Source organism: Ahaetulla prasina, chromosome 5, assembly GCF_028640845.1.
Source record: "Ahaetulla prasina isolate Xishuangbanna chromosome 5, ASM2864084v1, whole genome shotgun sequence".
In the NCBI taxonomy this organism is placed as follows: Eukaryota; Metazoa; Chordata; class Lepidosauria; order Squamata; family Colubridae; genus Ahaetulla; species Ahaetulla prasina.
In genome coordinates this window covers 39598841-39623243 of record NC_080543.1, presented here as the reverse complement: position 1 = coordinate 39623243, position 24403 = coordinate 39598841, and the positions used below count along the sequence as shown (strand labels likewise).

At 36.1% G+C, this 24403-nt stretch overlaps 1 protein-coding gene across 3 annotated transcripts in view; it reads right to left on the bottom strand.

The window, feature by feature from the left end:
- Window positions 1-24403, bottom strand: part of EPHA3 (EPH receptor A3) — a 251911-nt gene that overhangs the window by 18662 nt on the left and 208846 nt on the right. For all 3 annotated transcript variants that reach the window (XM_058185594.1, XM_058185593.1, XM_058185591.1), the window contains exons 10-13: window positions 19171-19296; window positions 13171-13356; window positions 6173-6234; window positions 2662-2871 (exon numbers count right to left, since the gene is read on the bottom strand). In XM_058185594.1, the coding sequence (XP_058041577.1) occupies window positions 2662-2871; window positions 6173-6234; window positions 13171-13356; window positions 19171-19296 (584 nt within the window). The remainder of the gene's footprint in view (window positions 1-2661; window positions 2872-6172; window positions 6235-13170; window positions 13357-19170; window positions 19297-24403) is intronic.

The window sequence follows — 24403 nt, the reverse complement described above, 5'->3', positions numbered from 1 at the left end:
ACGGAACAAACTAATAATCCATAGGACATAGTTTAAACCTTACCCTTCCCCCCAGGTGCCAGACAAAATATTTTCTTAAATCCTATTTTCCCATCTTGCACTAGTTTATCAGGATTAGATCATGTATATATGAAGAAGTGAAAAATAATGTTACTTTGTAGGGTCTATTGTAGGGTCTACATGACTATTTCCTCTTAATGAACAGACTTGTATATTTCATAATATGAAGTTATAGTTATATAGAACAGATACATATACCCTGTTTCTCCAAAAATAAGACCTAGCATGTTTTTTACATGCGGGTATAATGTAAGAGACTGCACAGCCAGCCACCTAACCATTCCATCTGATTGCTTGCAGTGCTGTGGCCATGAGGCAGGTTATGTGGAGCCCCCTCATGCACCTCACACCGGCTTACCTCAGGGCATCCGCAGCCAGCCCATCCATCTATGCCCAAACACCTGCCACATGGCGGCAGCACCAATGATGGTTTGCTACCAGTTCACCCTGGTTTAGGCAAACCAGTAGTGGTGGCGGGAAGCTCCACTCACCCACCTGGATGTTATCAAATACACTCTGCGCAAGCGCAAGTGAACTGGTAGTAAAGGTAAGTGAAATCCACCACTGGGCAACACCAACAGCCATGTGCAGCAGGAGGCCATGGAGCCGCGGGCACATTTCTTCTACTTGCTTACAGCTGCAATGGAGCAGGAGGCTTAGTGGTGTGCTGGTGTTAGTGCTACGTCTGCAAGGTGAGACTTGTGTCAGGGCATGGATGGCCTGCCTGTGGGGGCCCTGAGGTAAGCCAGTGCATAGCACATGGAGCAGCACCACCCCCTGCCTTGCCTTGTGGTCATGGCACCAGAGTGTTGTTTGGCCTCCTGCTCTGTTGTGGCTGTGAGCAAGCAGAAGGAGTGGGCCAGTGGCCACACAGGGTCTTTCTGGATGGGGCTGCTGGAGCCGTCTTTGCAAGGCAAGGCAGGTATCGGGTATGTGTGGCCTGGCTTTAGGGGCCTTGAGGTAAGCTGGTGCAGGGTGTGTGAGGCAGCTCCACCCCCTGCCTCGTGGCAGCAGCACTAGTGCACCATGCTGCCTCCTGTGCCCCTCCCCCATGAGCAGGCAGAAGAAGTGGGCCTCCTGTACGTGGAAAAAAATAATACATACCCAAAATAAACCCTAGTGCTTATTTGGGGCCCTAAAGAAAATAAGAGCCGGTTTTATTTTCGGGGAAACACAGGTATGTATTATATGTATAGCTAGAAACTAGCTTCTGTAGAACTAAAAAGAAACAAATAATACTGAATTAATTAGCAATAATAAGATATTTATTTATTTATTTATTTATTTATTTATTTATTTGATCAGATTTGTATACCGCCCTATCTCCCAAAGGACTCAGGGCGGTTTACAGGCATTTAAAAACACATAAATACAATCTAAAAACAATTAAAAAACTTATTCTAAAAGCCCAATAATTAAAAATATAAAAGTAAAACCAATTTAAAACCCATAATTTAAAATCTAACTCAGTCCTGCGCAGTTAAATAAGTATGTTTTAAGCTCGCGGCGGAAGGTCCGAAGGTCCGGAAGCTGACGAAGTCCTGGGGGTAGTTCGTTCCAGAGGGTGGGAGCCCCCACAGAGAAGGCCCTTCCCCTGGGCGTCGCCAGACGACATTGCCTCGCTGACGGCACCCTGAGGAGTCCCTCTCTATGAGAGCGCACGGGTCGGTGAGAGGTATTCGGTAGCAGTAGGCGGTCCCGTAGATAACCCGGCCCTATGCCATGGAGCGCTTTAAAGGTGGTCACCAAAACCTTGAAGCGCACCCGGAAGGCCACAGGTAGCCAGTGCAGTCTGCGCAGGATGGGTGTTATGCGGGAGCCACGAGGGGCTCCCTCTATCACCCGCGCAGCCGCATTCTGGACTAACTGTAGCCTCCGGATGCCCTTCAAGGGGAGCCCCATGTAGAGAGCATTGCAGTAATCCAGGCGAGACGTCACGAGTGCGTGAGTGACCGTGCATAGGGCATCCCGGTCCAGAAAGGGGCGCAACTGGCGCACCAGGCGAACCTGGTAGAACACTCTCTTGGAGACGGCCGTCAGATGCTCTTCTAAAGACAGCCGTTCATCCAGGAGGACGCCTAAGTTGCGCACCCTCTCCATCGGGGCCAATGACTCGCCACCGATGGTCAGCCGCGGATTTAGCTGACTGTACCGGGACGCCGGCATCCACAGCCACTCTGTCTTGGAGGGATTGAGCTTGAGCCTGTTTCTCCCCATCCAGACCCGTACGGCCTCCAGACACCGGGATATATAAAATGGAATCCTCTAACCATGTACTTAAACTGTTTGTTTGAAACTAGAGACAGAAGGAGTAGGAAGAATCGTGAATTCTGCTTTAAGGATCTTCAAAGAAGAATGCAATTTGAAAAAAAGGAATAAAAGCCTCAGAGTAGTTCAGGGTTTATATAATTTTTACCATTATGATTGAACACAGCAGAGCAATTAAAGGGCAATGTACTTGCTATCACTATAGTGAACAATTGCAGTCAGAATAAAATGATTGCATATGCACAAAGTATCTGTACATAGTAAGATTTATCTGCAGTTTCTCCATATTATTTGTGACTCAGATAACTCTGCTTTGTTGCAATAAGAACTCACCCTTGTTGTATAGGCAGCTTCTGGATCATCTTCCAATATGCGGGAGAGGCCAAAATCAGACACTTTGCATACTAAGTTACTGTTGATGAGTATGTTGCGGGCAGCAAGGTCACGATGGACGTAACCCATATCTGACAGATACTTCATGCCAGATGCAATTCCTCGAAGCATTCCCACCAGCTGAATGACTGTGAATTGAGCATCATGTTTCTGCAAATAATTTAAACAACCTTTTGGCCCTTCAGTTTACATAAGGCTTCTATTCAGAAATAATCTAAACAAGTCAGTATAGCTTCGTTTTGAAAATAGTGTGCAGAAATGTACCAGTTAAAGCAAAGATAAATTGAATCGGTATTGCCAAATAAGACATCTCTCTCTCTCTCTCTCATTCACTTGTACTCTCTCTCTCTCTTACACATACATAGTCGAAACATAATGTTGGCTAACCCAAACCAAATGTCTCTGATTGATGAAAACTTTTCATTTTAATTTCCTACATTAAAATAATACATGGGAACTTTGATAAATTAAGATTATGTATTTTATGGATTTAAAATAAAGCATTGTATCTAAACATGATCTTTGACACAGTATTATTTTTCTATAAGCTTAATACAGCTTCATTTTTTCTGGCAAAACTTGATGGCTGTTAGCAAACTTAAATATTTCTATTATAGATATAACAGCTGAAGTTGTAGAATATGTTAAAATTAATATTGATAAGATTTCATATTTTTTTTTTTGTAGTTTACCTGCTGGGTAAACTATAGTCTCTGGTGGCTCAGCAGACTAAGTCTGTCTGTTATTAACACAGCTGCTTGCAATTACTGCAAGTTCAAGTCCCACCAGGCCCAAGGTTGACTCAGCCTTCCATCCTTTATAAGGTAGGTAAAATGAGGACCCAGATTGTTGGGGGCAATAAAAGTTGACTTTGTATATAATATACAAATGGATGAAGACTATTGCTTAACACAATGTAAGCCACCCTGAGTCTTCGGAGAAGGGCGGGATATAAATTCAAATTTTTTTTAAAAAGTCATCTGGCTACAATATATTGTGTAAATCTGTAAAGTAATTGCTCTCAAGTAACTAGGTTAAGAGTATTCTATGAATGTAACCAATATGCAGAATATCCATTCTTTCCAGATATTTGTATGTGGAATTTATTCTAGAATTAAAATGGAAATTATGACTCAAGATATATATATAAGCTTGAGTCATAATCTTGATACATACACACACACACACATATCTATCTATCTATCTATCTATCTATCTATCTATCTATCTATCTATCTATCTATCTATCTATCTATCTATCTATCATCTATTTATTTATATCTCTATCTATCTATCTTCAAACAATATGAATTTCATCTAAAATGAAATCTAAGTTTAAATGCTTAGCGATTCTGATATTAAACCAAACACTGTATTGAAAGAGATTTTTATTCAGGCCTTTGCCCAGATAGAGGGAATGGAACCAGAAGATTTTGAAGTTAATATTGAAAAAATTTATCGTGTTAATTCCTGGTGGGCAAGGCAGAAGTGTTTACCGAGAGATGTGGTTATTTATTTTACAAATAAGAGGATTAGGTATGGAATTTTGCGAGCATTTTATAAAAATAAATTTCAAATATTAGGACAAGATATAATAATGATGAAGGAAATTCCTCCTAAAATGTTAAGAAAGAGAAAAGAATTTGCCTTTCTGGTGGATGAGCTTAAGAAACATCAGATATATTTTAGATGGGAGGTTCCAGCAGGTTTAACACTGAATTATAAAGGAAGAAAGTATTTTCTCAATACAATTTGTAAAGCACGAGATTTTTATACTAATGTATTAAAGATTGGGAATTCTTTCTTAACAGATGTTACGTTGAATGGTGAATAGATGGTTGAAAATGTGTACGATAGAAGAAGGAGGAGAATGTTTAATTTTATTATATGATTATGGTTAATTTTTGTAAATGATTTATTGTGGATATAAATGTGTAATTTTAGGGGTACTATATGATATATTAAAGGTATAAAGGAATAGGAAGATGGAATATTGTTTAATTTTGGAGGATAGATAGTAAAATTTAGGAACTTGGATTAAATATTATATTTAAGAGATGGATGTAATGTTAATTAGAATGTAATTGTTATAATAGATATATTTTGGATGTTATAGGTGTAATTTTAACAATGTTATTTGACATAAGTAAGGTAAAGTGAAGATTTTAATTATTACAATTGACACTTTGGATATTTGTAATATTATTTGTTGTATATATAAATGTTAAAGATGTGAAAAGATGGACTATTGCTTACCCCTGAAGGTTGGACAGAAAAATTAAAGAAACTAAGTTGGAAATATGAACTATTTTTGAGAGACTGCTAAGGAAGAAAGACATTTTAGAAGAAACCTTGGTGAATATTGGAAGATGGAACGTTGTTTTGATATTGATTGATGAAGGTTGGATATTAAAACTACGTACTTTATTCAAGAATAAACACTAACTCAATTGGAAACTTTGAGAATTCTAGGAGTGGAATGGTCTGATATATAATGGAGTGGAAGAAAAGTATCTTCTTTGTCTTTGGAAGGAGTGGAGGTTTTAAGGAATGACTATGGATTATGATTTGTGCTAGATTTTAATTTTTGTTGTTAGTTTTATACCCTGTACTCGGTTCTCGGAAGTCCTGGGGGTGGGGGAGGAAGGGAAGGGAGGGGAGGGGTAGAAAATGGATTGATAGTTAATGTACAAAGTTGATTGAAGATGTATAATTAATGTAAGATCGGACCTGCCTGGTTACTACTTTAGAATGAAGGGAAAGAAGGAGTAGAAGAGAGAAGGAGGAAAGAGAAGAGGAGGAGGAGGAAAGGAAGGAAGGAAGAGGGGAAGAGGGAGAAGAAAGGAGTACGGAGGAAAGAGTAGAGGATGTAGATAAGAGAGGGGGAGGATGGTTATGGAAAGTAGAAGAAGGTAAAGAAGGAGAGTAAAAGGAAAAGGAAGGGGGTGGTGACCGGGCAAATCCGATTAATTGTATATGAGGGTACATTAAATATGTTATTGGATATGTTATTGGATAAGAATGTCAAAATAAAACTTTAAAAAAAAAAACAAAAAAAAAAAAAACCAAACACTGTATGAAATAAATAAAATGGTCTGGTGTAAAATGATGGTGTAAATTACCATTCTTCTAAAAGCTGTAGTTGCAAATAGAACTTCATGTCTGGACAGTTCACAGAAACTTGTGCACATTATGATATATGCAAAGACTTAATATATGCAAAGACTAATAATGCTTATAAAAGAATAGACTTAGATCTTGACCTTTTTTTTTTTTTTGCTTTGTTGACAGTGATGCTTGATTTTTATCACTCTTTTCATAAAAAGTAATAACGTTTCAAAATAATTGAGGTTCCATTTATCTAGATATTTATCTCTTTAAGATAGTGGAAGATAATTTTTTAAAAAAATAATTTCAGATAATTATAGGATGATATCAAAAAGTCACTTACCCTGAGAAAGCTATCTAAAGAACCATTCTCCATATATTCAGTAACAATCATGACAGGTTTACCTGAAAAGTGTATTAAACAAAGCAATTAATTGTATAACCATGGCTGTATTAAAAAAGTCAAAATTGAAAAATTCTGCAAAATATTGAAAACATGATAAAATATTCCATAATATTCCAAAATTGGAGGTTGCTTTTGGCTGCAAGAAATGGATATAGTGGGCATGTGTATACAAGTTCAACATTCCATCTCTATATATCTTGATAAATTGCATTATATTTTCTCCACATTTATTATGTCACATTTATAGAAATTATATTAACATGAGGATGAGGTCTCTACACAAAGAGTCCACTTTTTATTACAGTAAGTAATAAAATCTATCAGTACCTTTTATTACAGTAAGTTATAATTTAGCTATCAAATAAATATAATATTTATTTAGCTATTGCTTTTTTTAAACCTTTATTTGGTAATTGAAAAATCTGTTTAAATTATAATAGTTCAAAAGTAAAGCAAAACCATAATGATGAATAGATTTATGGAAGCAATCATTTATTTATGTATATATAATATAGCATAATTAAAATTATTAAAAAATGATCAAATTTAAACAGATGAAATATGGTAATATCTATAATAATATTATAGCATAAACTTTCAAGATTTTTAGGTATAGTAATTAAGTAGAAATTTCCATCTAAACCTATCTGCAATCCAGAATGAACTTAATGACAATTTAAGCCTCTATTTTTCTGAATTTTATTCCTATATATAACATATATTAACCAAATGTTCATAAATACACATGTACTGTTAATATGTATGTTTATTCTATAAAAAGAATGCACAAAATAATACAAATATTAGCTCTAAACCAATGGTCCCCAACCTTTATGCCACCAGGGACCAATTTTGTGGAAGACATTTTTTTTTTCACGGACCACGGGTTTCATTTCCGTTTGCTCACCTGCTGCTCACCTCCAGCTGTGCGGCCTGGTTCCTAACAGGCCTGGGTGTTGGGGACCTTTGTTCTAAACTATTCACTGAGAGAACTATGTGCCATGGAATTTCATACAAAGATACATTTGGATTATCAATTCTGCATTTGATGCAAAATGGACAGAAACAAACTTACAAATTGTTAAAACAACTTTTTAAAGGGTGTATAATCTGATGCCTTATACCAAGTGTTTCTTCGTAAATTTCCTTTTGTTTGTTTGATTCTCAAAGCTCCGATTTAAGAAAAAAAAAATCAGCATCTCTGTATTCTATGAATTCTCATGCCTTAGACACTAATATAGAAGACATTATTGCTATTGTTAGCAAATGAAGATGAAAGTTCTGGTTATGTAAGGACAAAAGATTACCATAGCAGAGTGCCATCATGCTCCACTATGACTAATTAGCCAATGGCAAAAGTGCTATGTTTAATTATCCCAAGTGCTAAGTAGTTTAGGAATAGCATTTCACATCCTCTATTTTAACAGTCTTTTCACTGCCTAATGACAACTGAACACAGTTCTTTCATGTGGCCTTTTGTGAAGAAACACTGCCATGATTATGCTTCAATGAATCTTTACAACAGCCCATAACTCAAATGTTTCTAGTCAAGTCTGATGTAAGTTATGGCCTGGGAACCAACTTCCTCCCTCCCAAGATACATACATGTGTTCCACTTAGCAACTGCTTTAGCCCATTTGGGATAAGGTTTCTCTTATTCACCACTTTCAATTCATTATCCATAAAAACACCTGAGTGTAGTATGGTATTGACTTGATTTATTAATAATTACATTTCATCTGAAACCAGGTGCCAGAATTATGGACTGTTTTTGCAGTATGCTGCTCTTTCAGTGGAAACTTTTTTTAAATGACTCTAGGCATCTGGATTGATAAAGTTAAACCACTAATTTAAGTTTAATTCATTTTATTTTTTCATTAATTTCATTAATTAATTTTAATTTTATCACAGAAACACAGTCTTTATACCTCAGCCAGGAAAGAATTTAGCATAATTGGGAAATTATGCATGTTTTAAAATCATTTCAACCATATATTGCTGTATTCCATCTCAATTTTCTTTGGATAAAATCAAGAATATTTTTGGAGAAACAAAGAGTATGTAATAACTCTCACATGTCTTAATATGATTAAAAAACTTAAAAATATTCATAAATGATTTAAACAACTAACTAAAATGCAATTGAGTTTTATTTTTTTTAGTAAAGTATAGTACTTTTTGATAAAATTGTGTAAAATACAATGCCACAATGCAATAAGAATATCCAAAATATAATTTAATAAAATAATGAAAATCATTTAAAATTATTAAATACACATTTCCTTCTTTATATTTATCCTATCTGAGCAGATTTTCACATATTTAAGCTGGAAATGAACAAGCAATCAGAAACACATGTTCCAAGGTAACCCAACTTATTTTTAGAGAAACATACTATGTTCATTTATCAAAATGTAGCCATTTATATGATAACAACTTGTTTCAACAGTGTTTCTAAATTTTATTATACTAAAACCTGCTGTAAATTATTACTAAACTAAGCAGAACATGTGTGTTGGCTGTTAGAAGTGCTGTCTATAAAGCACCTTGGAGACTAGCATAGGAGACTAGCATAGAAACAAATATGAAACAGGGGAATAATTCAGTGTTGGAAAAATAGGCTGAACTCTTCTTTAGCCTGTGCACCTTATCATATCTCTAGTGAGCAGTAAGCCACACAGCTGCTGAACAGTATATGTGCCAATGTTCCAATTAAGAGTTTTCTACAGATGACAGCCATGAAAGTTGTTAAGAATTATCCCATAATGTGCAATCAGCATGAATAGCTTATTTGTAAAGGCTATCCATCAAAATTTGGCTTGCCACAGAAAATCCCAATGCCAATTAATCATATGTATCATATAGGAAGGTATGGTTGGCACATTCCTTTCAAAAAGAACACCCATGGATAATCTACAAACTTCCTCTATTTCTTTGAAATAATTCCAGCCAAACTTTAAGGATTACATAATTATCGGTAAAATATAACTCAAAAGCACTGGAAGATTTTTCATTATAATGTATCAGTACAGAAGAAAAATATATCCAGCTTTTAAAAACTTAGTGATAACTCAAAACATTTTTCACAAAAATAATTTGAAAGCCAAAAATAATATAGAGTATTTTCTTATTTTCACTTTTACTTTTGCCTATAACAAACATCTTTAGAATGTACCTAATATTTATTAGGCTCATCTACTGGCATGTTTGTGACTGTAAGTGCTAACAGTATAGATTCATCACTAATAGTTATTTTCCCCCCCTCAAAAAAAGTTTTGTGAGTAGGCAAGGAACTATGGTTTAGAAATTTTTCTGAGAAGTGCAAAGAGTTAAGAAAGCTAAGTTAGGGAGACACTATAAGAATAGTCCCTAGTGCCGCATAACGGGATGAACTCCCGTTGCTTGTCCCAGCTTATGTCAACCTAGCAGTTTGAAAGCATGTAAAAGAATGTAAGTAGAAAAATAGGGACCACCTTTGGTGGGAAGGTAACAGCATCTGTGCGCCTTTGGCGTTTAGTCATGCTGCCCACATGACCATAGAGACGTCTTCGGACGCACTGGCTCTTCGGCTTTGAAATGGAGATGAGCACCACCCCCTAGAGTCAGGAACGACTAGCACATATGTGCGAGAGGAACTTTTACCTTTACATTAAAAGAATAATCTCATAAGAAAGAGAAAAAATATTGCAACAGACTAAGAAATAAGAACTTGGGAAACACACCGATGAGCGAAAGCAGCAAGGAAAAAAAATAACAGAAAATAACTACTTATATATAGTAACAGGTTTCTGGAGGAACAGGATACTCACCATTGCCCACTGATTGGTTGTATTGTAAAGTACATCTGAGGTACTCACAACTTTTTTTTTTTTTGAGTGAGTCCTGCATTTGGCCTTTCATTAGAATGTTGAGTGGGGAGTGAGGAGACTGGTACACCCAAAACAGGATAGAAACAAATATGCTGAAACTAAGTGAAATACATGATGAGGATTTCAGTAGGGTCCTACATCATATATCTAAAAAGTTCATCTTCTTATTCTTTTAATAATATTTTAATGGCAAATTTGGAAAGACTCTGAAAGACATGTCCCAAAGTCTTATGGTCTGCAACCTGAGGTCATGACCCTTTTTCTACATATAGTTAAAAGTTCGACACACAAGCAAAGAGCCTCTGCAAAATGTCTCTCCCATCATTAAACGATTGTGTATGCATTATGTATGAATACCATTATATAGCAGTGCCCAATGTTTACGGCTTGATGGCCTGGCTATGGGAGAGAGGAAAACTGAACCCCGTGAGACCGGCCAATGGTGCACATGTGCCCACAACTCTTGTGCAAGTGGCATGCCAGCATGCATGTGCACATCTCAATGTGTGTGATAGGGATGCCAGCACGTACATGCATGAGGGTCTGCTATCCTGCCACTCGCACAAGTTGAGCTGTGTGCACGTCCATTCCAACCAATCACTCACACGGTCCATTTCTAAGTAAGCCACTGCCCAGTAGGGGCTGCAGCTTGGAGTTGGGGACCCTTGCTATAATGCATTTGAAGAAAGAAGTAATTTAGAGAAGAGGTACTGAACCAATAAACTGGAGAAACTCTATATTACTACAAAAAAGAGATAAAATAGTTATGGTGCTAAAGACACTGAACTAAAGTTTATAACAATATGTATATTAGTTGTGGGTGAGAAGAAGAGAGGCCTGAGGCTAAGGTGGATATAAGCATGAATATGAGAAATGGAAGAAATAGAATAGGTCTCAATGACTCATAAGGGAACAAATAGCTCCATTAACAAGAGTAAATTTTCTTCTTGTACATCAATGGAGAATTTCCAAAATAGTGATGAGTTCCATATTTAAACATTATTCTTTGGGTTTCTAGTAAACACCATGTAGGGATATAATTAATATAATTCTAGCAATTTAATTAAACTTTTAAATATTTTATATATTCAGTTTGTTTTCCAAAATATTATTATTTTTGTGGCAATATTACCAATAAGGAATGTAATTTTATCAATATACTAATCAACAACACCCGTGGCAAGTCATCAGTTGGAAGTTCATATTTGCTACATTTATCCTTTCAGTTATTACTGCTGTTCAAATAAATGCTGAGTATGAAATTAAAGTATTACAAAGTTCAATTATTAGTTTTTTTGTTTGCTTCCTGAATATAGCTCTTCAAATATTTGCCAGATGCTGACACCGTGAGGTAATATGCAGTATGATTTTCCAAGTCTAGCCAGAATGCCTGCAACTGTTTAAGAGCAATCAATGTCAGAGCAGAATCCAGTACTTTCTAATACTGAATGACAACTGTATAACATTATCATCTTTATTACCACAGGAGGGTGTACACTGCACATTATAATTTTAAAATCTACAAGGGATTCATAGCAGGGTTCTTCATTTTCTAAAATTGTATTTCAGTATAAATTTAAGCTACAACATTGAAAATATTGCACTTCTTTGGATATTTCACCATATTTCTTTGGATATTACAATATTTTCATTTTATAATACTAGAATATTGTGGCATTCAGGAGCTGCAGTCAAGTATAAGCATTCTATGAACAATGCCAATGTATTTATAGCTCAAACTATATGCTGCATTGCATTATAGTCTATTTTACCCACAACTAATTGCAAGCATTTTAGCTAAATTACATGACATGGTAAAGGCATAGCATATATTATCTTCTGTTTGAAAATGTATGCAAAATTCTGAGTGTTGAGACTCTGCCCAGATTAAAATTAAAACCTAACATATATGCCATGGTTTTAAAAAAAGTTTCCACTGACAATAATGGCATTTTTAAAAGGCTGACTTATTTGCAGATTTCATTGTAGCTTTAAGCGTTATAAAGATCAAAAATAAAAGAGGGGCAGCTAATTTGGAAATGGATACAAGACACTCTAACGCAAATATTTCAAAAAGACAAGACGAGGAAAATGTAGCAAATATTCTATAGCTAACAGAAGCTAATGATTCTCTCCATCACCCAGAGACCATAACTGGCTAGAAAATGGGCAGGCAGAGTCAGGTGAGTGGTAAAAATCCTGTCTATACAAAACTTACAGAATCCAAGTTGGCACCCAAACATGAACTGTTGAAACAATGCCCAAGACATGGGAGAAAGATCAAGCAGAGGTACTACCATAACAAGACAAGTACCATAGTATAGTATAGTACCATAACAAACAAGACCCTGCATGGAATATATGGTCTAGTGATAGCTGAAAATGGCAGCCATTGGGAAGGTGGCTGGAACGTCTGATTAAAAGATAGCACAGAGTCATTGACCATAGCAACACAAGAACAGGCATTAGGCATCAAATCCATAGAATCAGTGGTATACCTGACAGGATCCAAGATGCAAACTATGCAAAGATGCCTTAAAGATAGTTCAACAGATAGTAGCATAGGATAAGGTACAGGAAGGAACAGCAGTAAGCTAGAAACCAAGAGACTGAGTTCTAGTCCATACTTAGGCTTCAAATCAGGCTTAGTGACTTTGGGCCAGTCATTTTCTCTTAGCCCAACCTATCTCACATACTTGCTGTGAGGCAAAGACAAAAGGAGTAATATGTGTGTTTACAAAGCAATAAAGGTGGAATAAAAATCTAAAAAACAAAACACATCTAAGTAGTGTGGGAATATTAGTGACATGCAAGTTGGCTGAGCAGTTCAGATATGTTTAATGAAATAATACTGGTTGCAAACAAGTTTAAAATTGTGAGCTGAGTAGTAACTGCAGTCAAATTGCCCTTTCCATGCATACTACCAGCCATCAAAAGAAAAGAAGGGGGGATGTTTTTCCTTTAAATTCAGATACCCAATGAAAATAGGCCTGAGCAACTTTTCTTTCAAGCAGATCTTTCAAAATGTTTTCTGCTAAATATTGTTTATTTCAGCAGTTAACTTACTTTTGGTGACCACGCCTTCTAACCGGATTATATTGGGATGATCAAATTGTCCCATGATGCTTGCTTCTCCAAGGAAATCTCTTCTCTGTTTTTCTGTGTAACCAACTTTCAGGGTTTTTATTGCAACTGATATCTCCTTTTTGGAAGGAAGTTTTAGGCGGCCACTACATACTTCTCCAAACTCACCTGTCAGTAAATGCAAACAGAAAAAAATTGAATTTCTAGCTAGAGATCATGACAGATTAACTGGTTCAGAAACCTACACTTTCAGTCTACATTGTATACTCTGTGGCTTTTTACTCTTCTGGAATATTGCACATAGTCCAGATGCCCAATTCTGGAATCCGCTTGAAACATTTCTATTTCTTGAGATATGTATTTTATGGATCTAATGTAATGTCAAATCTCTACCTTAGAGATAAGTTACCTTAGTTGCAGCATTCCAGCAGAGTAAGAACAGATGTTTCAAACATATATTTTAAGCAACATGCAAAGTTTTATAAAATTCTTGTAAGTGAACAGTGATGTTCAACAACATAATGTAAATTGTTAAGTAATCTGATAAAACAAACTTTGTGATGTGTGCATATAAAAATGCTTGTGCATGATGGTAAATTTAAAAAAACATTTTGTTTTAAGAGTCATGGGAAGACTTGTTTTTTTTAACTGAAGATATAAGAGATAATATAATGCGTTCAAGAGACCACAAAAACAATAACAAGAACAAAATTTACCGGTATCTGACCTTACATGAAATCATGTCTGCCTGTATAATTTATTAAGATCAATAGTCAAATATAAACATTAAGTAAATGCCATTAATTTAGAAGAATTTACTGAGAATTGAAAATTGAAACTCAATATTATACAGGTTGAAGCAAAAAAAATACTGTATATCAAGTACTTGGAACAAATTATGTGCAAGCTTGGTGTTATATTTTGAAGACTCTCCTAGCTATTTATGTTAAGATTTTAATACCTTTAACACCTAAACTGTTATCACTATGTGCCTATAGCTGGGTTATAGTCAGAACAGATATTTTTAGTCTGCACAAATTTAGCTATGAACATAGCACAGTAGAAAATTACAATCATTTTGAAGCTTGATGTTTATCAAGTGGGCTTTCTTTTCCCTTGAGATGTTCTCCTTATACTTGTATGTAGTAAATTATATTAATGAGTTCAAGGCTACTTTTCTTGATCTTTCATAAAGCCCAGTCTTTTTTTTTTTCATAAGCCTTGTACATGCTTAAAGCTTTCTTATTATTTTTGATTGGGAAGTTGCCTGAATATAGAGAATGATATTTCCCCATATAAGAGTATTTCACAACTCTCTTTTTTAATTCTAGAAGCCTAGCACTAAATACCTCATATTCTAACCAAACATCTGTTGGCTTTGGATGGGATGTGTGTGTCTTTTCTAATCCTTTCTCATATTTTCCTGAATATAGCCCAAACATGGTTGTTTGGTTATATAACAACTATGACATAAATTATTAGATCACTTACATAAATGTTGAACTATATATATAGTATCTATACTATATATAGAACTATATAAAGATGTATCCACAGATGGATAGTGTCATGACAGAAGAATGGATAAATAAAATGATTAAATATAATTTATATTTATTAAAAAGTAATAATTAAAATGTTTTAGTTGTACCTAAATAATGGTCTTCTACCTATCACATTAAGAGTATAATTTACTGAGAATCATAGATTCTGGTTACAAAAATACATAGGTACCATAAACATTTATCTTCCATATTTTTGTTCTGTTTATGTTTAAGACAAGTCTCAGTGTTTGGTTTTCATAAATACTTGGTAAATAATTCCATTAGTATTTTCAAATACAGGCTGCAATAGTAACTATGTTAGGTTCACTTATAATTCACTATTTACTTCTGTTAAAGACTTTTTAAAAAAGTCTTGACTTTAAATCTTGCAATCATGTCATTTCTTGTGATGCAATTTCATCTATACTACACTATACATAAATAAATGACTACTTCATTATCACAAGCATTATTAGGAATTTAATGTTGTTAACAGTCTCCATGTGAGGCAGCTGCAGTTCAGTTCAACAATGCTCTCTGGTTTAAAGTACTTCATTAGAATATGGTATACACATTTAAGGTTTTATTTTAAATTATGTGATCAATGTGATTAACAAAATATGGGAATTCAGCATGTGAACTCACATCTTGCAGTATGGATATAAAAAAGCAAACATGCTGCCAAGTTATGCCTGAATTCTAGTGATTACATGACATAACCAGACAGCTGTCTTGGCAACAGTGCAGAAATATTTGCCACTGACTTCTTGTTAAATTATTTGCAGCCTGATATTCTCCAGAGATCATTTAACTCATATGAACCAGGTCTAACCTTGCTTATCTGCTGAGCATCAAAAAGGTCAGCCAGATGCTGCCACCTGCTGAGACTTTATGCATTTACACTCTATTAAGCCATAGGCGTTCTGAAGATAGGAAAGGAAGCAAGTAAATGGGAAGTGACTGATGATCTTCAATCAGATGAATATATTATTCAACATAGTCTCTTAGTCTCGGATATCTGTCATAGATCCAATGAGCTATTATGATCTATAAAAAATTAAAAAGGACCGACTTTCCCCATCCGGTGTTTTAGGGAAAGATAAGGCTCTATGAACCCTGCTGTCCAAGCAAGAACCTTAGATGACTTTCTTTAAAAATTTTAAAATTTGGTTCATATTACAAGCCCATATAAGAGCAATTTGTCTAGTTTCAATCTGAACTGTATGGAATAGAAGGTTATAGATGCATACAGATAAATCATGTGCTATATTACATTATTTCAATCTACCCAGAAGATCTGGGTTGTTTCTATCAATTTAGGCACTTCCTGCCTCAACCACTTCCATTTTGGTGACAATTTGAACATGGGGTAATAGTAGATGTAATTGTTTTTTCTTCCCAGTTAAGTATGCTCTAAATCAAATCCTTGTTCAGCAGAGTCTTCCTTGACATTCTTTTTCCTGCTCCAGTAAGACAAATGCCTTACATGAGCTGAAATCTTTTGTGCTGAAACCTTCATTAGTGAGAACAGGATAATCTATCAATGCTAGGCTAGATAACTCAGTAAGTAAGGAAGTAAAATTCATTCCAGGAAGCCTTCATGAATCTCTCATTCTCAACTGTGAGAATGTTGCTTTTTAGAGAACTTAGAGAAAAGCAGAGACAGGTCTGCATCACGACATCTTTCCCTTAAACCATTCTCTCTGCCATGAATTTACACAGTTTAGTTAGATTGATTTTACGCAGAATTGTGTATGAGTTCTTTTTGCATTGCTTTGTTCTTTATATTTTTTTTCTGGTCAGCTTTCCCCCCCCCCTTTCAGATTATCTAGAGATCTGTTGGTTGAAAAGTGACTTCTCATTAAAATTGTTCCCCATTTTTGTGCAAAATTACAGAGTTGCAAAGCTACTCCCTTCAGCTACTCCTTCTCTATGCTGTGTCTCATGCAAAGTAATGGAATCTATCATAAACCAATCCATTACACTCCACCTTGAAACAAACAACCTTCTCTCTAATAAACAATTTGGTTTCAGAAAAAAATTGTCTTGTAACTTACAACTTCTTCATTGCAAAAACATATGGACTACCAACCTTGATCAAGGTAAAGCAATAGATGCAATCTACATAGACTTCTGCAAAGCTTTTGATTCAGTAGTACTCCTACTGTGATAAACTACTCCTCAAACTAAAATCCTACGGCATTTCGGGACCTCTTCACAATTGGATAAATGCCTTCCTGTCAAACAGACAACAAGTGGTCAAAATTGGCAACGCTATATCAAATCCTTTCCTTGTCAAAAGTGGTGTTCCTCAAGGTAGTGTTCTTGGTCCAACGTTCTTCATACTATACATAAATGATCTCTGTGACCTCATCTCAAGTTATTGTGTTCTCTTTGCTGACTATGTCAAACTATTTAATACCACTAACAATACTTCTACCCTTCAAGAAGACCTCGACTTAGTTTCTGATTGGTCTAAAACTTGGCAACTCCAAATCTCTACCAGCAAATGCTCAGTCTTACATATTGGAAAAAAGAATCCTATCAACAAGTACAAAGTTGATGGTCATTACCTTACTGACGACCCTCACCCTGTCGAAGATCTTGCAGTTCTCATATCAAATGACCTAAATGCCAAAGCCCACTGCAACTACATAACAAAAAAGGCTCTAAAAGTAGTAAAACTAATTTTACACAGCTTCTTTTCCAAAAACTCTACACTACTAACCAGAGCATACAAAACATTTGCCAGACCTATTCTTGAATACTGCTCATCAGTCTGGAACCCACACCACATCTCTGACATAAATACAATAGAACGCGTCCAGAAATATTTTACTTAGATGACTTTCTTTAAAAAATTTTCACTCCTCCGAAAACAACAAAATACCTTATACCACCAGGCTTGAAATCCTGGGATTAGAAAACTTACAACTCCGTCGACTTCGACATGACCTGTGTTTAACACACAAAATCATCTATTGCAATATCCTTCCTGTAAATGACTACTTCAGCTTCAATCGCAATATTACAAGAGCAAAAAATAGATTCAAGATTAATGTCAACCGCTTCAAACTTGATTGCAGAAAATATGACTTCTGCAACAGAGTTGTTAATGCTTGGAACTCATTACCTGACTCCATAGTCTCTACTCAAAATCCCAAAATCTTCAACCAAAAACTGTCCACTATTGATCTCACCCCATTCCTAAGAGGACTATAAGGGGCGTGCATAAGAGCACAAAAGTGCCTACCGTTCCTGTCCTATTGTTCCCTTTATTATATCTAATTAATATAGCTATGCATATTCTTTACATACATACATACATATATATATATATTCATGATATGTTTTTTACTTATGACAATGTTTATGTATACTGTTATGACAAAATTAAATAATAATAAATAGAATTGGGATATGGTTTGCTGAATTCTGTAATCCTGACTCTGGGCAGGCAGATTTTTTTTTTAAGCTAAATCACTGGGCTGAAGGAAGAAGTCTTTGACACAAGTGCTAAGAATACTCCAGCTGGACAAACTAGGATGTGGCAGGAGTGTGACCTAAAAGGTTCATTTAAATATACCATGACTTACCTAGCACAGGGCTGTCAAACTCACAACCCATGGGCTCAGTAGTAAAATCCTATCGTTTCACACCGGTTCTGGTAAACCAGTAGTGATAAAAGCTACCGGTTCAGCGAACTGGTAGTAAAGAAAAGCTACCAGTTTGTCTGAACCAGTATTTTCAATGATCAACTGTGCCGCAGGATTTAGATTCCTGCTTTCTAGAGAATCTAAATAGCATGGCACAGCTGTTCCCCCTCACTGTTCTACTTAGCTTGTTAAGCATCCTGTTTCAGTGCAGTGTGCATTTGGCACACATTGCACATGTGTGTGCATGCAGCATGCATTTGGTGTCCAGCGTGCTTGCGCATGCACACAATGTATGTTTGGTATGTGCTGTGCATGCATGTGCACAGCATGTGTTTGGTGTGCACTGCGCATGTGTGGGCAGCAAACCAGTGGCAAACCACGGAGGATTTCACCACTGAATGGGCTGCGTCACGCCTGGTTTAGCTAAGGGGGAAAAATCACAATACTTCACATGATGCCACTGTGACGACACAAGTTTGACACCCCTGACCTAGCATACTCATGGTGTCGCTATTAATTGGGTTATATTAAAAATATCTGAGCCATAAAACATCTTTTGATTTGAAAACTTTTGGAATTTTCCAAACTGAATCATACTGGTAGCAATGGGATTTGGAACCCATCCCTGGTCTGGATGATGTTCTAAATGCAGAATGAAAGATCAAAATTCTTTAATGATTAGTTACACAAGAAATTTTAGTGAATAAAATGACTACATCTGAAAAGTTTGCAATAGCAATTGGAATAATATGGCATAGTGATTATTATTATTAATATTTTACCTGCCCCAACAACTTTATCAATAGCTATGCTGGAAGCCTCCAGTTCTCTGGCAAATTCATGAACAGCCAGATTGGGATCTTCATATGTATGTGGATCCACATATGTCCTGAGTCCTGGAAGCTTCACTGTGTAAAAAAAAGTCCAAGATATATGGATAAATAATCACAAACACAAAAACTTAATGATTCCATAAGAGAACATGCACAAAATGCTTGAAAAAAGTTCTGGGGAAAAAAGTACTTTTTATAGAACATCACTTTTTAGGACAAGTAATAATTTATTTCAACAGTAACAATTATAACGGACTATAATTTGATCATTTTCTTTATATTCTAGAAGACTGGAAAAATAGTCAAATAATATTTTCTCCTTTTACAGCTCTAGTCATGCACTGTGGGCTAGATGATACCATAATATCAACAGCATTTCTCACTAAATTTATCAAAATATTTTCTCTTGTTTAGTAGTGCTAGTTGCCCCATTAAGGAAGAAAGACATTCCCTGAGTTAAAAATAAAGATTATCTGTTTAACCAATTAATTTATATGATTTCAACTCATTTCACACAGGTAATTCTAAGTGGCATTCAAGAATTGAAAACATAAAAACCCGCAATATACAATCCTTGACTCCCAGGTATATTCTAGACCACGAGTCCCCAACCTCTGGGCAGCAGCCTACGAGTGGGCCATGAACAAGTGAAATGGCAGGTGAGCATGAGTGTGAGCAGTGTGTGCAAATGCAGCTGCACACATGCGTGCTTGTCAACCACTCATGAGGAATCATTGCATCTCTTTCCATTACTCCACAAAGCTGGAAAGGTTGGGATTCTTGAACCCTGTAATTAGATCAACCTTATTTAGGCCGTCTTTGCTAATGGCTTGCTCCTATGTCCTGCCCAGAAATATTATATAGTTTTTGAGATGTTCTATTTATAGTTTCATAAAAAATGTAGTTGTGACAGATTGTGCTTATGAAGGGGATGTAGTGTGATGGGCTACAGGAAAGTGATAGGAAAGACAGTGTGCATTTCAGGGAGGGGCCAGGCAAAAGACAACACAGCCCAAAGCTGATACAGTTGAACAGAATTAGGATAGCCATTCCCTAGAGCAGGGGTGTCAAACTGGCGGTCCAAGGTCTGGATGCGTCACATGCTGGCCATGCCCATCCCACGTCCACGAGTGGGGAAAATATCATGCAACGTCATGTGATGGCAATATGACATGGTGAGTTTGACACCCGTGCCCCAGAGTCTTCCAGGATATATCACTTGGGATGGGATTAGTAAAGGTTTAGTCTGACAAGATTCTTTCTACTCAATGTAAGCAAATAGAGTACTGAACTTTGTCTAGGTTGTTTGATGTTATTCTTCTGCTAGGCCTGATAGTAATTGACTTCGAAGGTTTGGTGCTATCTCTGTAGCAATGCTTTGGAACTTTGGAAAACCCATTCATTGAAAATTAGACACCTGCTTTTTATATGTGCTCAAATTTGAAGTGGAATAACAATAATTTTAAAATCTTCTCACCCTCATCTAAATCATTTTTTACCATTGTGTTTTATTTAATGTTTAAATATAAAGAATTGCAAAAGCCTTCTGCATCCCATCTATTGTCTGCTTTAAAAAGAGTCATAATAGAAGTAGAGGAGCTAAACAGAGAAATGGAAATTCCTTTTCTGGTACTATTGGAATTCAGTGTCAGCCAATGAAGTGGATTGACAACACATTCAAGCAAGGCAAAATTTCTGCTCAAATATTATTAGGCTCCCAAGACATAGCAAGGCTTCCAAAACTTAACAATTTTTATGATCACGCTATACAGAAATTTACATACATGGGCAATTGCAAACTGTTGTACAGTTTTGGCTAGCCATGTTGAGGTAAATTATTAAACATTAGTATGTCTTGCATAAAGCTTGCAATGATGGCCATCACAATATATGGCTAATAACCCAAATTAAAAGTAATTTTAATTACTAGAGGTGTTAGATGAATTTGTAGAGGACTCTTAGTAACCTAATGATGGTTGATACAGAAGAGAACATTATGGAAGTTCTTTAGGGAAGCACCTGAGTGTGGCAAGCAGATTGCTGAACTGAATATTTCTTCAATCTGATTCACATCAGAACTCTTTATCTGCACTTGCCTAATGTACCAAACCAGCTGCGTAAGACTTTAAGCACATTACAAATGCTTACTTCCTTTGTTCTAATGCTAATTGGCTCCAATACAATTTAAGGAAACCATTCAGAACAGAGACAGTGCTTTGCCTAAAATGACATGCATTGTTTTCTATAAGACTGAAGTCGGTTAAAGGAAACAGTACAACACAACATTCTGAAAAACAGCAACAATTAAAACCCAGGTGGACATCTTGACAGAGGGTTTATGTCTCAAAAGAGTTCCCTGCCATCCATGCTGGTTCTGTTACATATCCTTCCTGCTCCTTAAAACAAAATAACCTTCCACAATTATAAACTTGGGGGAAAAGTTTTGTCAGCACTCAGAAGTGTTATGTTCCTATATGACTGTCTTGCAGCAGAAACTAAACACACACACCAGGGGTGAAATGCTCCCGGTTTGGACTGGATCACCCGATCCGGTAGCGATGGCGGTGGGTGGTTCGGAGAACCGGTAGCAAAGATCCCTGCCCCTGCCCCCGCCCCCCCGCCCCATCTGTGGCTGTGTGAGGTTCCTGCTTTTGTGGCTGTGTGAGGTTCCTGCTTCATTTTGGGTGAAGTGCAGCTGTTTTTACATTGTGTATGTCAGTTGTGTTGTAATATAATATATAATATAACAACAGAGTTGGAAGGGACCTTGGAGGCCTTCTAGTCCAACCCCCTGCCCAGGCAGGAAACCCTACACCATCTCAGTCAGATGGTTTTCCAACATTTTCTTAAAAATTTCCAGTGTTGGAGCATTCACAACTTCTGCAGGCAAGTAATTCCACTTATTAATTGTTCTGTCAGGAAATTTCTCCTTAGTTCTAAGTTGCTTCTTTCTTTGATCAGTTTCCACCCATTGCTTCTTGTTCTACCCTCAGGTGCTTTGGAGAACAGCCCGACTCCCTTTTCTTTGTGGCAACCCCTGAGATATTGGAACACTGCTATCATGTCTCCCCTATTCCTTCTTTTTATTAAACTAGACATACCGAGTTCCTGCAACCGTTCTTCATATGTTTTAGCCTCCAGTCCCCTAATCATCTTTGTTGCTCTTCTCCGCACTCTTTCTAGAGTCTCAACATCTTTTTTACATCGTGGAGACCAAAACTGGATGCAATATTCCAAAGGTGGCCTTACCAAGGCATTATAAAATGGCATTAACACTTCACGTGATCTTGATTCTATCCCTCTGTTTATGCAGCCCAGAACTGTGTTGGCTTTTTTAGCAGCTGCTGCACACTGCTGGCTCATATCTAAATGGTTATCCACTAGGACTCCAAGATCCCTCTCACAGGTACTAATATTGAGCAAGGTACCACATATACGGTACCTGTGCATTTTGTTGTGTTTTGTGTTCTGTTTTGTGTGTGTGTGTAAAGTGTGAAAGTTGATTTTTGAGCTTTTTGTGGCTGTATGAGGTTCCTGCTTCTTGCAGGGGCCATTTTGAGTGAAGTGCAGCTGCTTTTACATTGTGTGTGAGTCAGTTGTGTTGGTATTGTGTGTGTGTAAAGTGTGAAAGTTGGTTTTTGGTACCTCTTATTGTTTTGTATACTTTGTTTATTATTTTTATTATTTATTGTTATTGGCCATGCCCACCAAGCCATGCCCACAGAACTGGTAGGGAAAATTTTTAGATTTCACCCCTGATACACACATATGTTGAATTGCAGAACTTTATCAATCCTTTTATGAGAGCAGCCTCACTTCTATTTTACCAGATGAATTGCCCCATGGCAAATGAAAAAGTTAAAAAGACTTGGCCTACGAAGAGCAAACAGATGAATTTAAGGAAGAAATTATATTTTGATATTGTGAAAGAGGAAATCAGACTACTGGCAACTGTTAATGGCTGAGGCTTTCCCCGCCCCTCTAGCAATTCAGAATCAGATTGGAGTAAGTCAGAAATTTATGGGCCAATGTGGAAAAAATTTATTCCAGACACAGATTTTGTTTTATACTGTTGCAATTAATCCAGAAGAATATTGTTTGCTGTATTTACATCCACTTCACGTGCCAAGGAACTCCAAAATATGTCCTGTACCATTGGGTTTACAGTCTCCACATACAAACTCGGGAAGAACAAATTATGTTTGGAGGTCCCAGCAGGGGAAAAAAAATTGTATAAAACTTTGATGATATGCACTCTAATAAAACATGTCACAGTTAAACTGTTTGGAGTGTTAAATTTTTAACGGCAAAATGTTTAATGTTATGAAGTCATGAAAAGGAAGCAGAAGATTTGAAAAGGTTTTAAATAAAACCAGAACTCCTCAATGCTTGATTCAGAAGCTTGTTTCAAATGTCAGATGTTTGCCCTGGAATTTATTTTAGTAGAATGAAAGACGACCACCTATGAGTATTTTCTGAGTGTATTTCTATCACCACTTAATAGTCCAAAGCTAGCCATGATGATTCATGTAACATTAATGGGACATATTTTCCAGTTTGGCTTCCAGACATTATTAAACCACCAGAATTTATCTTTTTAGAAACAAGTTTTCCATCCTGGCAAGAAACAAACTTTGTTAGTAAACCATAAATTGTGCTATGTATGTGTGGGGACCCACACACACACACACACACACACACAGGGGGGAATAAACGCTTGAGAAATATTTCAAAACAAAATAAAAATACTATTATCAAAATAATTTGGTTTTCAGCAAAAAAGAGGGATGTTTAAAAATCTCAGTACAGTATGAATTTTGTTATGAAGACGTTTAAAATGTAGTATCAGTTTTGAAATCTAATGGAATACGAATAATTAAGATGTTGTGAAGTGAGGTACATTTTATTAAGTGAGTAGCTTAAGCCCAATTTGCTATTCATTATTGTACTCTTTTAAGTATCTTGCTTAAGAATATCTTACATATTTGCATTAAAGAAAGCATACTGTTACTGTAAAGACTCCAGATATAAACAATTTGAAGTTTCAGTCACTTTAACAGCTGTATTGAGGTGCAACCTTTAATTATTAGAATGACAAATAAACTGCAATACATAAAATGAATTTTGCTTGTAGACAGTCATATTTTAAGCACCTCTACTTTCTTTTTGTGACTTGATTAGA